Here is a 13,668-nt window from a genome sequence, read left to right as displayed (position 1 = left end):
TGCCTAGTTTTTAGAAAAGAAAACTATACTAGAAATTGATATTATGTGGTTACTAACTGGGAACCTGACTCTCTTCTGCAATATGTCCATGGAGATGTGCACGTGTATATGAAATGTAGTTTAGTAAAACACAGTTCTCCCAACGTAGACGTATTACTAGATAATATCTTAGTATTTTACTATATATAATGAGGGAGAGCCAAGTACTTTTGTAGTCCTCACAAAAGTTTTTAATAAAATATAAATTTTTTAATTAATTACTTCTAGGTCCTAACCTTATTTTTTAAAGTCAAATTTACTTTTTGTTTTATAGTTTACTTCTTAAAAGATATCCTACCTTATTTTTTTTCTGTTTTTAATGTTGTGAAATTGCTATGCATGGCTGATGTAGTTGCCTTTTTTCTGCCTATCTCATTTTTGTCCATCACTTATTTTCGGAAAGTTTAGCAAATACTCATGGGGTGAAAAACATTTATCTATTCCTATCCACTACTTTGTCCCTTCCCCTTTTTTTTAATACCCAGCCAAGTGAAATCAATTCAAGCTGCTATAAACCAAGCTACTTCAAGCCAATCCAATTCAAACCAACTCAAACAAAGCTAAACCTAATCAAGTCAATTCAAATCAAGCCAATTCAAACCAAGTCAAACAAAACCAAGTGAAATCAAGCTAAGCTCAGTCAAATGGGTAAAAAAGTTGGGATGAGTGTGGGCAAGTAGGGATAATTAGTTTCATTTGGGTAGGTATATATTATAAATAATTTTTAAATTGATAAAATAGGGTATTAGTTTAAGCTCAATGTATATCTTGCATAAATTGCTCTTTTCTTAAGATCGCTCCCACCCGGGCCTTTGAAATTAGTAAATGTAACTTACTATGGATCTTTTTTTTGCCCTTAGGTTACTTTTTACATTATTTGACCTTATACACTTCAGTAATTTAGGCAAAGTATGCCAAATTTTTTCTCCAGATGGACAATTTGTTAGGCCTTGCTATACATTTGGACATGTCTCGCATTATATGTTCCTAACCATATTCTTCTCTCTCTAGAGCTAATATATATACTAATAAAGACATGTCAGAATTATTTTCGGGTAGTTCTAAATCTTTTATTTATTAATGACTTGAATTATCTTTTATTAATATACTTATAAGACTAATATTAGGTCAATTTATGTAAAGACTCTAAACTAAAGAAAGTTTACTGGTGTTATATAGAGGATTCTAAAAGATAAAAATATGAGTCTTCATTAATACGGGTAAATTAAAATATATTATTAAAATCCTAAATGAGTTCATAATAAGCATAACGTGAGTTTGAAGTAAATAATTTCATGAACATTGAAAGCTAAAATTTTAGAGGACTAAAATAAATTTTGCTTTTCTATATTGGAAATATACTTATTTAAAATTTTAGTTACTATTTGAGATTGTCATTTTATGTGTTTTTTAAGTATTTATCTCATCTACTAATAATTTCTCGATGCACCTTTTTTTTTTACTTTAAAGAAAATTAAAACCTACTATTTTATGGTTTAATTGAAATATAATTGGTATAAAATATTTGAAAATCACTTAAGATCTTTTAATGAATAAGAGTTGTCTTCAAAAACTTATGTTAATTCTGATTGTGGTTGAATTTTTTTCCTTTGCATGCGCAAGTTATTTTTATAATCTTTCTTAATATTTTTAACCTAGAGTGCATACAATGCATTTTCAAGAATAATAAATTAGCATTTATGAAAGAAAAAAAGTAATAACCTTTATATTCTTTTTAATTTATCGATTACGTTGGGGGATGAAGAATAGGAAAAGGAGGAGTTAATATGTAAAACTATCCTAATTTTTGTTGATTTTAAGAGGTGATATATTATTCTTGTTGAACCAAGTATGATTCTCATTTAATTAGTTTTTTTTTTCTCAGCTCATTGAACTGAATTGAATCTTTTTGTGAACAATTATATCCATCGCTTTTGAAATATCTATGATGCATTATACCAAAAGTATAAACGGGAAAGGGCCAAATATACCCCTCTATTTTCAAATATTGTTTACCTGTAATCCCTCGTTATACTATTGGGCTATCTATACCCTTACCGTCATACTATTGGGTTATCTATACCCCTACTGTCATACTTTGAAATAAAAATACCCCTATTTTGAATGGATTGCCACGTGGCAACACCAGATTAAAACGACTCATTTCCTTTTTTTACCCGACCCGTTTTTAAAAAAACCCACAACCCGACGCCTATTTTCATTTTTTCCAGTTTTTTTAAAAAATTTAGTTTTTAAAAAGCAAAAATATTTTGTTAAAAAATGAAAAAAAAAATTCAAAAACGAAAATAACTTTTTTCTGTTTTTACAAAAAAACCTCAGTTTATACAAATTTGTTTTTACAAAAAGAAAATCTTTAAAAAAAACTGGAAAAAAAAAATATTTTTCAAAAACAAAAATATTTTGTTGGAAATATTTTTTTCAGTTTTTAAAAAACGAAAATATTTTGTTAAAAACTGATTTTTTTTCTTTCAGTTTTTACAGTTTTTACAAAAAAAAATTATTTTGTTAAAAAAATGATTTTTTCAGTTTTTACAATTTGTTTTGCAAAACCTTTTCAGTATCTACTCAGTTTAAAAAAACGATAATATTTTGCAATTTTTTTAAGTTTTACAAAAAGAAAAAATTGAAAAATAAAAATATGGTTCGGGTTGTGGGTTTTTTGTAAAACGAGTCAGGTAAAAAAAAGAAATGGGTCATTTTAATATGGTGCTGCCACGTGGCACTCCATCCAAAAAGGGGGTATTTTTGTTCCAAAGTATGACGGTAGGGGTATGGATAGCCCAATAATATAACGAAGGGTACAAGTAAACAATATTTGAAAGTAGAGAGGTATATTTGGCCCTTTTCCGAAGTATAAATTATTGACAGTGCCACGTTATAACATTGAAAATGAAGGTACCATTATCAGCCAAAATCGAATCTCCTTAAAATTTCTTTGCTAGTAACATAGAATCGATTTTTTAAGCGTGAAGTATGGAACTAAATTGATTCTTAAGGTTAATTCACTTTGATAAATTTAGGATTCTTTTTGAATTTCGTCTAAAACTAACTTAAATCCCCACATTTAACTACATAACCTGTGCCACGTGAAATTATGAGTGAACAAGTAATAAAATAAAAAAAGAAATCTATAACTAAAGAAATTATATGCTAACAAATTCATAAAAATGCCAAATATTTTTCAATTTATGATCTTGACCGGAGTTATTATTTTGAACACTTTAAATCATATTAGTTTATAGAATATTTAATCACTTGTGTCCCTTTAGTATTTGCTAATTCTCCAGCCCAACTTGCTTCCTCATAAATAATTTTTTCCTTAACAAAATTATTCAATTATGTGATTAAGAAACTTTAATAATTATGAAGACTTATCAACAAGACTTGATCGACGTGTCACTATATTAAATTATTTATGCAGTAAAAAAATATGATACAAATTAAACTTATTTAATTAAAATAAAATTATTAATTTTAAGAAAAATATCTTGAGTTTGGGCCCGGGCTTAGCACGGGCCTCCTGCAACTAGTTTCGAAAGATTTAGCTGCTTTTGTCGTCGTACTCCCTTTTCCACAGCCCAGACAAGGAAACACAAAAGGAAACTACATTCGAGCTGAATATCAAAATACTTGATTCATGTGCCAGGTTAGAAATGCATTTTGCTGTACTTACAGAAATCAAGTTCAGAATGCTTATGTTTCATGTAATGAGAGTGCCCGATACTGGCATTTAATATCATCAAGCTATGCTATAGTTAATACTAGGTGATGCAACATTTGTATTTTATTAGTTACCTCCTAAACCTTCGATCTTTTGTTCTATGAAAGTATGAAACTACCTAGATTGCCTCTACATAGTTACAACTTCTACTATGAGGTCTTCTATCAACAGTTTCTCAATTTCCTTACCTATCAGATCAATGTCATCCTTGAGTTCTAGCCAATGCATCTCTTCCACAATATTAGCGGGCGTGTCTGCATTTGCAGCATTTTCATGGCTTCTCAGCAGATGCTGCAGCATATTCATCATCCCATATTTCTGCCACTTCCAGTTAATACCCTCTATTGGCTTCACCCACGGGCAAGGATCCACATACTTCCTGAGAATCTCCAACAGACTGATATTTATACGGTCGAACAGTATCTGCCTTTCATATCTCGGTCCAGTTGTTTCATCAGTGTACTTCTTTTCAAGGTTGTCAAAAATCCAGGGAGCCAAAGGAGAGTCCAGAGAGTGGCAAGATGTTACGAATGTGTCAGGATCGGATGCCCTCAAGCCAGAGTCTGTGAGCACATCTAATGTGTAATAAGTTTGCCAGCTTTGGGACCTTAAACTACACTTGTCTTCGAAGGCCTCGGCTAATGGTCCTTCAACCTCTTCATCACTTACTACTACATCAGCATAAGCCTCTGACTCCATTTTGAGGAGCTTCAGTTGCATCCGAAGCTCTGGCAAGAATACAAGTATGTGGATAAATAACTCTCAAAATACGGGGATAAGAACAAGAAGAAGAAGAAGACATAACAATAACAATGATGAGAACGGCATTAAGGGTCTCAAATACTAGAATTGTCATCATTCAAATGCAAAAAACATTGGCATCTCGGGCAGGAGTAGCAATTTCAACTGGTGAGTAGCTAAAGCATAAAAGATGCAGATTAAAAAAATCATCATCAGAGGTGCACCCTGTCAATTGAATACACAAGGTGTTTTGATGATTTAAAATGCCTCAGAAAAGTAGGTCTGCAGTTAATAAGCATGGAGTCTTCTCCTTTTCTTATTATTTTATTTTATTTGCTTAATTTGAAGGTTACGAACTATTAGAATAACACATGACAGATATTGGAGATTGGAAGTAATATTTTGCAAATAATTGCGATGATCAAGATAATCAGATGTACCATTAAGTTCAGCACTGACTCTCTCGAAGCATTCTGAACCAGAAGATGCATCTTCTGTAAATGGAACCTCCAGAACTGAAAGCGGACTAGGATGATCAGCCTCCTTGGAGCTTACTGACGACTCAGGTTCAGGTGCAGGATACTCCAAAAGAACAGAAGCTGCTGCAGGTGATGGTGGTGATGGTTCTGGAAGTACTGCCTAGATAACAGAAAGCTCCACAGTAAGATAAAAATGACTTGAAACTCTGAAAACACAAATAGAAAAGTACTGTAAACATACAAACTAATAAATCTTTGGTGTTTTAAACACCTAATTAACCACACTCCGCAGCCTGCCCACCCTTTTGGCGCAAGTTTACTACTCTTCTGGAAACAATTAAAATGAAGAACTATCAAATACCCTCCAACTTGAAATTATTCAATGTATATCTCCAATTCAAAGAGTATTTCATAAGCAATTTCCTCAACTTGTTGAATCAGAAAATCCAACAGTAAATGACCATATACAAACAATTTGAAAATCCGTAACGTCCAAAATGGGAAACCTTAAACCAGATGTGTTAACAGGAATCTAAGCCGTCTTCCCCAAAAAAAGAGGCTTAATTTCCCCGGACCTCCTAGGTCTTTTTAATACAAATGCACCCTTCAAGTTCTACCATAATCATAACACAAACCAATTCCCATTAGGCTTCGTCTTTAGTGTTATTGAAGTGGCCGACAGCACCAAATTTGTCAGTAAATAAAAAACATCATAAAGTTGCTTTTTGAGTAGTAAAGTGGATAAAACACAGGCTGAACTTTAAGGTATCAACATTTTAATGAGGGCAAAGCATTATATAACACTAAATCACAATGATTGGCTAAGATAGACCAAAAACCATCCCAGTCAGCTAGTTACTGTTTTGAGCTTCTTTTGACAAAGATAGCCATGTCAGTTTGAGCTTACTAAAAGACTAGTCAAGCCTAAGCTAAGAAAATGCAAACTGGAGCACTTGATTAGTCAGTTCAGTCACTCGCAAAGTGGTCACCCATGAAGTGAATAAAGGAAATTCCAGATTATATTGTTATATCTAGAAAACAATCACATGTATTTCAACTACTTTCAAGCAATAAACATCGACAATTTTTCAGCTTGAACATTTTATCATTTTCTAAGAGGATGTTCCTCTTTAGATAATAATTGGCAGAAAACTGATACCATTTATGTTCGACTATTCCCTACTTAAAAGCACTTTCATTTTTTGGTCATATGCGCTTAAACAACGAGAAGTGTTCTTCATTCTTTGGACCTCAAAAAGGAAGTGGTCAATTGCACGTGTAATCAAATAAATCCAGAAATCATTTTCTAAAACAACCTGTTAAAAGGAGAAATGAAACTTGTATCCCCCCAACTAGTATACAGTCATTTGCTTAAAACTATCAGAATTCTCAACTAACATATTCTCATAAAGCACAACATCATCTAAATATGAAATTCGCCAGCCAGAATCCATAAATTTTCTGTCTCAATATTACTGAATAAGGAAGATGCCACTTAGTGCTGGCTACACTACTTCACCAAGTAGACATTGTGGCCATTTCCGAAAGCAGTAATGTCAGAGAAAAAGGATGCCCAATAAGGAAAATTCACCAAAGAACATAAAACACCCACATTCTAGGAAGACTCTAAAACACAAGTACACAACTGACAGAAAATCTACTACGCAAAACTTATAGCCAAATCAAAAGCGCATCAGTTACCATATCAAACCAAGGCTAAGCAAGGTAACCCAACAGGTTTACAGCTAGTGAGAAAAGAAGAAAAAGATATGGAAACAACGTTAAGTGAGAAGACGTAAAACATCTACACAAGAATAAACAAACCTGAGGAACTGAAACCTCTTGGTTAAGAGGAGAAGCACTGCAACATTCTGCAGGTAGCTTTTGAAGCATCTCAACAGAATATTCTGATGACAGGGTTATACTCTCGGTTTCAGCATTATCCGAAGCATTAATATAACGCGTGTCATCTGCAGCAGGCACCTGCAAAGCTAAAGGCAGCTTCTCAGATTGATTTTCTTCTAGGTTCATGTCAATTCTCTGGCTTAGCTTGCCTTTTGATGAGGAGCCACTACCAAGACGACCGGAATGAAGTTTCTTCTTGCTAGATCTAGAGTCTTTGGATAAGAATTCATCTCTCAAATTCAGTATACCATCCAATGACCTACTTCTGCGGTGATTTACAGACTGTTCCCTATTTACGGGATCTTTGGGAATTGAGGATTGCCAATTAGAAAAAACTTCCCTTCGTCCTCTGGTTCTATGCTTGTTGCTGCCAAAAGGCGGAGAAGTTGACCTGTATCCTGATGAATCATTAATGCATACATCCTTCCAACCATCTCTACTACTAATACCCAAAGGGAAATCCCATTCAGCAGTTCCTTTCCTGCCAACAAGTTCGCTAGTGGCTTCTTCAACATGCATCATGGTATCACAATGATCGGGTTTGGTTACCCCATCAGGTAAAGAAAGCATTTCACCAAGTGTACTACTCTTACCAGCCATTTCAATGTCTTGATAATATTGAGTCATCTTCCACCTCTCAGACAACCTCTTTTTTGCCTCCCTGCCCACTGATGATTCAGAAGAACCTTGCGATGAAGATTTTTTCAGATTACCCCTGCCAAATGACTTCCTACCAGACAAAGTTGTAATGTCTGACTCACCAGTCGAATCACTTTCATACACATCACAAGAGCTTTCATCTCCAGCATATCCTTTAAAACCAAAACTTCTAAAATATCCATCCCCACCATCAGAAGGCCCAAAAGAGTCCCGCATCCGCCTCGTAATTTCCTTTGCAATATCTCTTGCTTCTTTTGACTTGGGCCTTGATATCCCCATATTCTTAGATGAACTTTTCTTTTCCTCTAGTCCTGCTCCCCCAGGTGAAGCCCGAGGATGTTGTGCATGCTTCCTCATGTCAGGGTGATATGGAACAGAAGTAACATCACTTTGTGTTATCCCAACGTTCGGCTTTAGAACAACAATTCTTGTTGGAAGAATATTTTCCTCCTTTCCTTCAGAAAAAACTGGTGATGACTTTTGGGAATTATGTCCACTATGACGATGCTGTGACTGGAGTAAGAGACCATCAATGCGCTCTTTCTGCAAGTTGATGTCTTGTTTACGTGAATCGCCTCTACCAGATTTGGAGGATTTGACACTGCCTTCATATTTCACAGAATTTGATGGCTTTAAAACTGCTATGTGACTGCACATAGAACTAGCAGTGTCAACTTGCAGATCCTGCAGGTGCTTCACAAACAAGGGATCTGGTCCCTGAAGATACTTTATCAATAATTCCTTATTTGATTCAAGTGCCTCAAGAGTGTCATCAAATTCTTTTGAGTTCTGAAACCTTTCATCAGTCGAAAGACGTTTTGCATCCATAAATTTCTGCTGTATAAGGGCCATATCAGGAGTAGCAAATCTACCGGTTTCACTCCATCTTGATGAATGACGACGGTTGGCAACATGCGATGCTTCCAAATCCTCATACACATCCTTGAATTCTTGGTGCTCCATGGAGCTTCTTTTACTAGATTGTTCATCGAATAGTTGCCTCCTCCTGTGATCTATCTGTTCATTTCTGTGTTGGCAGCTGTCTGATAACCTTCTTTGTTGTCTGCCAACATGCTGCGGAGATGGCATCCCTTCGAGACCCATCAATCTGGCAACAATGCTGGGCGGCCTTCTCTTTGATTCGCCTTCTTCTTTTGCCATTTCTTCTGCAAGCAATTTCTTAATTGGTGTCCCAGTAACTCCTTTGGAAGAGCTCTTCCTTAAATCAAGCATAATCTACAGGTAGGAAAATATTTTATGAATGTCAGCTAAAACTATTGATCTATTTGACAACTAATTAACCATGAGATATCCCAAAAAAATGCTGAAATAGACACATTGGCAGACCATATCTCCCCTAGCAGTTCCATCACTGTAGGAACGAGAATTTAGAGCCACTTTTGTTGTAGCAATCTGTTTCTGAGCTAGTCTACTTCCTGGACATGGGATCAAGTAACAATGTCAGTACTCGCTTTGCATATCATCAATTAAAGAGAGGTAGCTGCAACTCCGATTAAACTTCAAGCAGAGTATTAAAAGAACAGTAAAATTTCTAACATGCTCAGATAGCTGCGGAAGAATAAACAGACGAAAGAAAATCAATAGCACCATTCAAGAATGTGTTTAAGTGTATTGACGGCGTAAAAAATATTTACACGATTAGTAATATATAAGGTAATTACATGTAAATCTCTTGATAAGTATTTAATTGGTACTAGTAAAAATTGCAACTAACATGCTATTATAGTTAAAATAACTAATAGTGTAAAAAAATCTTTACCCTGTTATATAACTTAAATCTTTCAGGAATTTATGTTAGTGAACATCAAGGAAGAGAGAGGAAAGTACAATAGGGTTAAGCAGAACAGCTCTAAGTGAATCAACCCATCGCATAACATAATCAAAAAAAAAAAAACTAGAACAAAAACAAAATGATGGTGTTGCCACTACATAAAGGGCCTAATCATTCATGGAAAACATCTTACTTTAATTAAAGTAAGAACTGAAAAAAAAAATTGGGAAGCCAAAATTATTTTAAAAATAAAAACAAAAACTAAAGCCATACCTAAGGGGTATGTACATAATAGGGAGAAAAGCAATTATCCAGATAAAATACGACATCGAAGAAGAAGACAATTTAAAAAAAAACATTAAATGTATTATTTCATCTTTAAAAATAGAAAATTTTGAAATAAAAGTAACTACCGAGCTCACTAAAAAGGGAAAAGAAAAAGGATACGAAGTAAATTTGAAAGAGAAATTCATAAAGAAAGAGTCAATTATGCCACATAACGGCGTTTGCTTCCCAAATTAAATACTCCACTACTATTAAAAATGGCATACATAAGACGACGAAAATCTTACTCAGTCAAAAAGTAATAAATTATCATCAGAAAAAAATGGAGAGATTCATTTAAACGTCTGCCATTCAAATACACACAGGAAAATTTAGAGAATGTTTACAACAGCTAAATTATCAAAATGTAAGAGTAAATAAATAAACAATATAAATTCCATAAATCATCTTCCTATTTTTCAGTTTTTGTTAATTTGGTCAAACAGGCAACCAGATTTCATCCAATTCTCCGAATCAAAGACACATTTTCAGAAAACAATTTATTCACTGTAAATATTACTATTATTTTTCTGTTCATCCACAAAATTTAGCTCATCAAAACAAAATTACTATTAGTAATTCTAGCAAACAGTTAACTCAGAGAGAATTGAGAAATTAACCTTCCATAATTCCCGAAGCACTTCTGGACTTTCTGTGACGACTTTTCTCCATTGTTTTTCAAAAAAAATATCCAGCTCGGGAGACAGCAAGAGAACAAAAAGTAAAAAAAAAAAAAAAAGGCGGAAAAAAAAAACTAAAAGGATTTTGAAAAGAGGAGAGAGGGAAATTTTTTTATTAGATCGTAAATCTCGGAAAAAAGCAAGCGACAACCTCGAAAATCACCACCAGCTCCATTTCAAAAACTCAACGAAAAAAAAGGAACAAGAAAACCCTAGCTCAAGCTTTCTAGATTCTTCTTCTTCATCTTCACAGCTTCATCATTTTTGAAAAGACATTGACACAACACAGAGAGAGAGTGTGTGCGTGTGTGTATGAGAGAGAAAGAGAAATTATGATTAACGGATCACATTGTAGAGAGAGAAAGAAAGGGAGAGAGTAAATACGTATAGAGAGAGAAACAATGACAGAGAGGGAGAGGTGGACATTAATGAAGGACTTATCATTCTAGCTAAGCTATGAGTTTATTTTGGGTGCAGAGAAACTGCGAGTGCGTGTGTGAGAGAGAGATTTTGAAATGCAAAAGTTTTGAAATAGGGGAAAATAAGGACAAAAACGTGACACAGTGGGAGAGATACGGAGGACTCGCTATTTCCCTATCTGCGCGGGTGGAATAGAGTGTAGTGGGGTTAGTGGGACCTACGTGCTAAGTTTTGACGCCACGTCACTTGACTGGCACTGTTTTATTTTATTTATTTATTATTACTCCTGCTAAGTTTATTATTTGGAAAATTATCGCCAGCACGTGTTTGGTTATATAATAAAAGATGTTTAGTTTGTTGATTTTTTTGGTTAATTACTAACCAAGTGAGCGTTTGGACATAAGAATTGTAAAATATCAACAAAAAAAAGTGAGAATTTTTTAAAAGTGAAAATGATATTTGAAAATTAGAATTGTGTTTGGACATGAATATAATTTCGAATTGCTTTTGAAGTTTTTTGAATGATTTGAGTGAAAATTTTGAAAAATAGTTTTTTGGAGCTTTTCAAATTTTTGAAAAAATTCCAAAATTCATCTTCAAATAAAAATTGAAAAATTTATGGCCAAACACTGATTGAAAAAAAAAATTGAAAAAAAATAAAAAAATTCTTATGTCCAAATGGGCTCCAAATTTTGGTTTGGGCCTTAGGAACATTGTATTACGATTCTTCATTTTTTTTATGTTTAATATTTCTTAAATGTTTGATTATTTTGGAAAAGAAAGCAAGAAATAAAGATGTTTAATAAATTTTAATCTATTACTTTGAATTATATGAAAATGTTTATTTTAAAGGTATAGTGATAAAAAGGGAGTAAAGTTGCGAGTCTTTGGGTGTGTTTGGCACGAAAAAAATTACTTATTAAGAAACTATTTATTTTCCGGTGTTCTATTAGGTATCAAAAAATATTTTCAATTTTTTTTTAGGCAAATACTATATTAGACAAAGTGGGTAAGGACGTGAGAGAGTAATAAGTCGGGGTCTACTGACCAGAGTAATAATCAAGGGTTGGGGGTAGAGGGTGGGGTAGGGGTGAAGTGTAGCGGTGGAGAAGATTGGGGAAAAAAAATTGAAAAATATTTCTCAAACACGCCCTTTGCTTACACCTTACAATATATGGTAGGAGAAAAAACAAAAATAACCACAAATTTAGAGAAATATGGCCAAATGTGTTCATTTACTATTCGAAAATGTTTATATTTACCCATTCCAGAGTTCAAATAATTTTCTTATGTGACATATCTCGCGAAAATTTGTCTTTAACTCAATTAATTTTCCACCTTAATTGGGTCAAATTTATCCCTCTAATTCGCCTATGAACCTAATTTATTCATAAGTTCCTCCATTCAGTTTTCAGTTATATGCAACAAATACCAATTTATTTTCCCTTTGAAGTAAAGTTAGTACTGTGCCTTAAAGGAACATTCCTGTTCTGCTTCCTTTATTTGTCAATTTCAAATTTCAAATATATCAGGTAGATAAAAGTCATAAATATTTATCTTTCACTTCTCAACAAGGACTACATAATTGACTTTATTTTCCAATTTTGACCAATTCAATGCAATAATAAGATTATTCTTAATGACATAGTACTTAGCTGCAACCCGAAAATTAATGATATTCGGAATCAAAAGTAATTAAAGTCGTTGAACTTTTCAAAAAGGGAAGTCCATAATAAATAATATTGGCAAAATATATAATAAGGTAAATAATTTTAGTATTTTGGTAAATCTTCGTGCAGACACTCAAAAGTCTTAAAAATTTCAGATTCGAGTCTTGGGTATAAAGTCGTCTTTGTCAGAGAGCATTTTAACTCTCAATGTGAGACTTTTTAACGCGAATTTGGATTTAGTCTGGTCCCGCGGTAAATATTAGATACCGGATGAGAAAAAAAAAAAAAGAGAAAATCACTTTGGATGTCTGTAACCACTTTCCTACTAAAATGGTGTTGTCCAAGTCTCTCTCTAAACTTTTATCTAAAATTGTCAGGAAAAAAAAAGGGGGGGGGGGGGGGGATAATAAGCTTGATGCGAGTAACTTAAAAAACAAGATCAACTCGACTTTTGTAAAAAAATTCCCATGTAAGGCGTAATTATTATTAATAATAATAATAGTAATAATAATAAGTACATAAATTTATCTATAAAAGGAATGTGATTAATTAGCTCTAGGGATAAGTTAGAATAAATTTGTAGTTATTTAAACCTATGGTAATGTAGCTACAAATTTTTAAAAGAAAAGAAACCATTCTTGCCCTATAACTTTTACTACTATTTTTTGAAGCTTCCTCCATTGTCTTTTTTTAATAAAGACGTCTTTTTAAGGGTAATTTGAATTGTTTAAATATTGTTGGTGAAGCCAGAAAGTAGAGTGGTAGAAGTTAGAACAACATAACTTCTTAACTTGTCCCACCCACCATACAAAAATAAAAATAAAATAAAATATCTTAGCTTAAAAGCAAATTGAATTAAACTAGAACACAAGAAAATATTGAAATACTTTTTACCAGTTTTACTAAACATCAATAGACCAATCATTGATTTGGTAGCAGCCAAGTAGGGCATAATATACAGTATATTACACTGTTATAAAAACAGTAAATGTACTTCTCATTTGAGCTTTTACCACTATGTTACTATTGAGAGGGGAATACTCGAATTAAAAAGAAGTTCGGTGTATCAAGCATCTCGCGTTGACGTAAAGGGGAGTGTGATGTAGGCAACATATCCTAATGCAAGCATTAACGGTTGCTTTGACAACTCGAACTCATGACCTATAAACCACACGGAAAATAATTTTATCGTTACTCCAAGACTTCCTTCTGAGAG

General features: G+C 33.3%; 1 protein-coding gene across 2 annotated transcripts; it reads right to left on the bottom strand.

Annotated features, from left to right (window-relative positions):
• Positions 1 to 3,675: 3,675 nt before the first annotated feature.
• LOC104230705 (uncharacterized) lies at positions 3,676 to 10,895 on the bottom strand. 2 transcript variants are annotated; one of them, XM_009783572.2, is made up of 5 exons: positions 10,303 to 10,895; positions 8,914 to 9,002; positions 6,826 to 8,802; positions 4,963 to 5,161; positions 3,676 to 4,509 (listed from the first exon to the last, which is right to left on the bottom strand). In XM_009783572.2, exons 1-5 carry the CDS (start codon positions 10,352 to 10,354, stop codon positions 3,911 to 3,913), a joined length of 2,916 nt encoding a protein of 971 aa, XP_009781874.1. In that variant the 5' UTR covers positions 10,355 to 10,895; the 3' UTR covers positions 3,676 to 3,910. The 2 variants fall into 2 exon arrangements, with proteins under 2 accessions (XP_009781874.1, XP_009781875.1); XM_009783573.2 differs by lacking the exon at positions 10,303 to 10,895 and adding an exon at positions 9,347 to 9,535.
• Positions 10,896 to 13,668: the final 2,773 nt, after the last annotated feature.

Source organism: Nicotiana sylvestris, chromosome 7 (genome assembly GCF_000393655.2).
Source record: "Nicotiana sylvestris chromosome 7, ASM39365v2, whole genome shotgun sequence".
Lineage (NCBI taxonomy): Eukaryota > Viridiplantae > Streptophyta > Magnoliopsida > Solanales > Solanaceae > Nicotiana > Nicotiana sylvestris.
Note: the sequence above shows the minus strand (reverse complement) of the source record. Positions and strands in the feature narration are given on the sequence as shown.

Excerpts from the sequence above, each read along its gene's own strand:
- LOC104230705 (XM_009783572.2), bottom strand. The coding sequence starts at position 10,354 with ATGGAGAAAAGTCGTCACAGAAAGTCCAGAAGTGCTTCGGGAATTATG. Across the intron at positions 9,003-10,302 it reads TGCTTCGGGAATTATGGAAG|GAAGTAGACTAGCTCAGAAA; the intron begins GTTAATTTCTCA and ends TCCCATGTCCAG. Across the intron at positions 8,803-8,913 it reads GAACTGCTAGGGGAGATATG|ATTATGCTTGATTTAAGGAA; the intron begins GTCTGCCAATGT and ends TCCTACCTGTAG.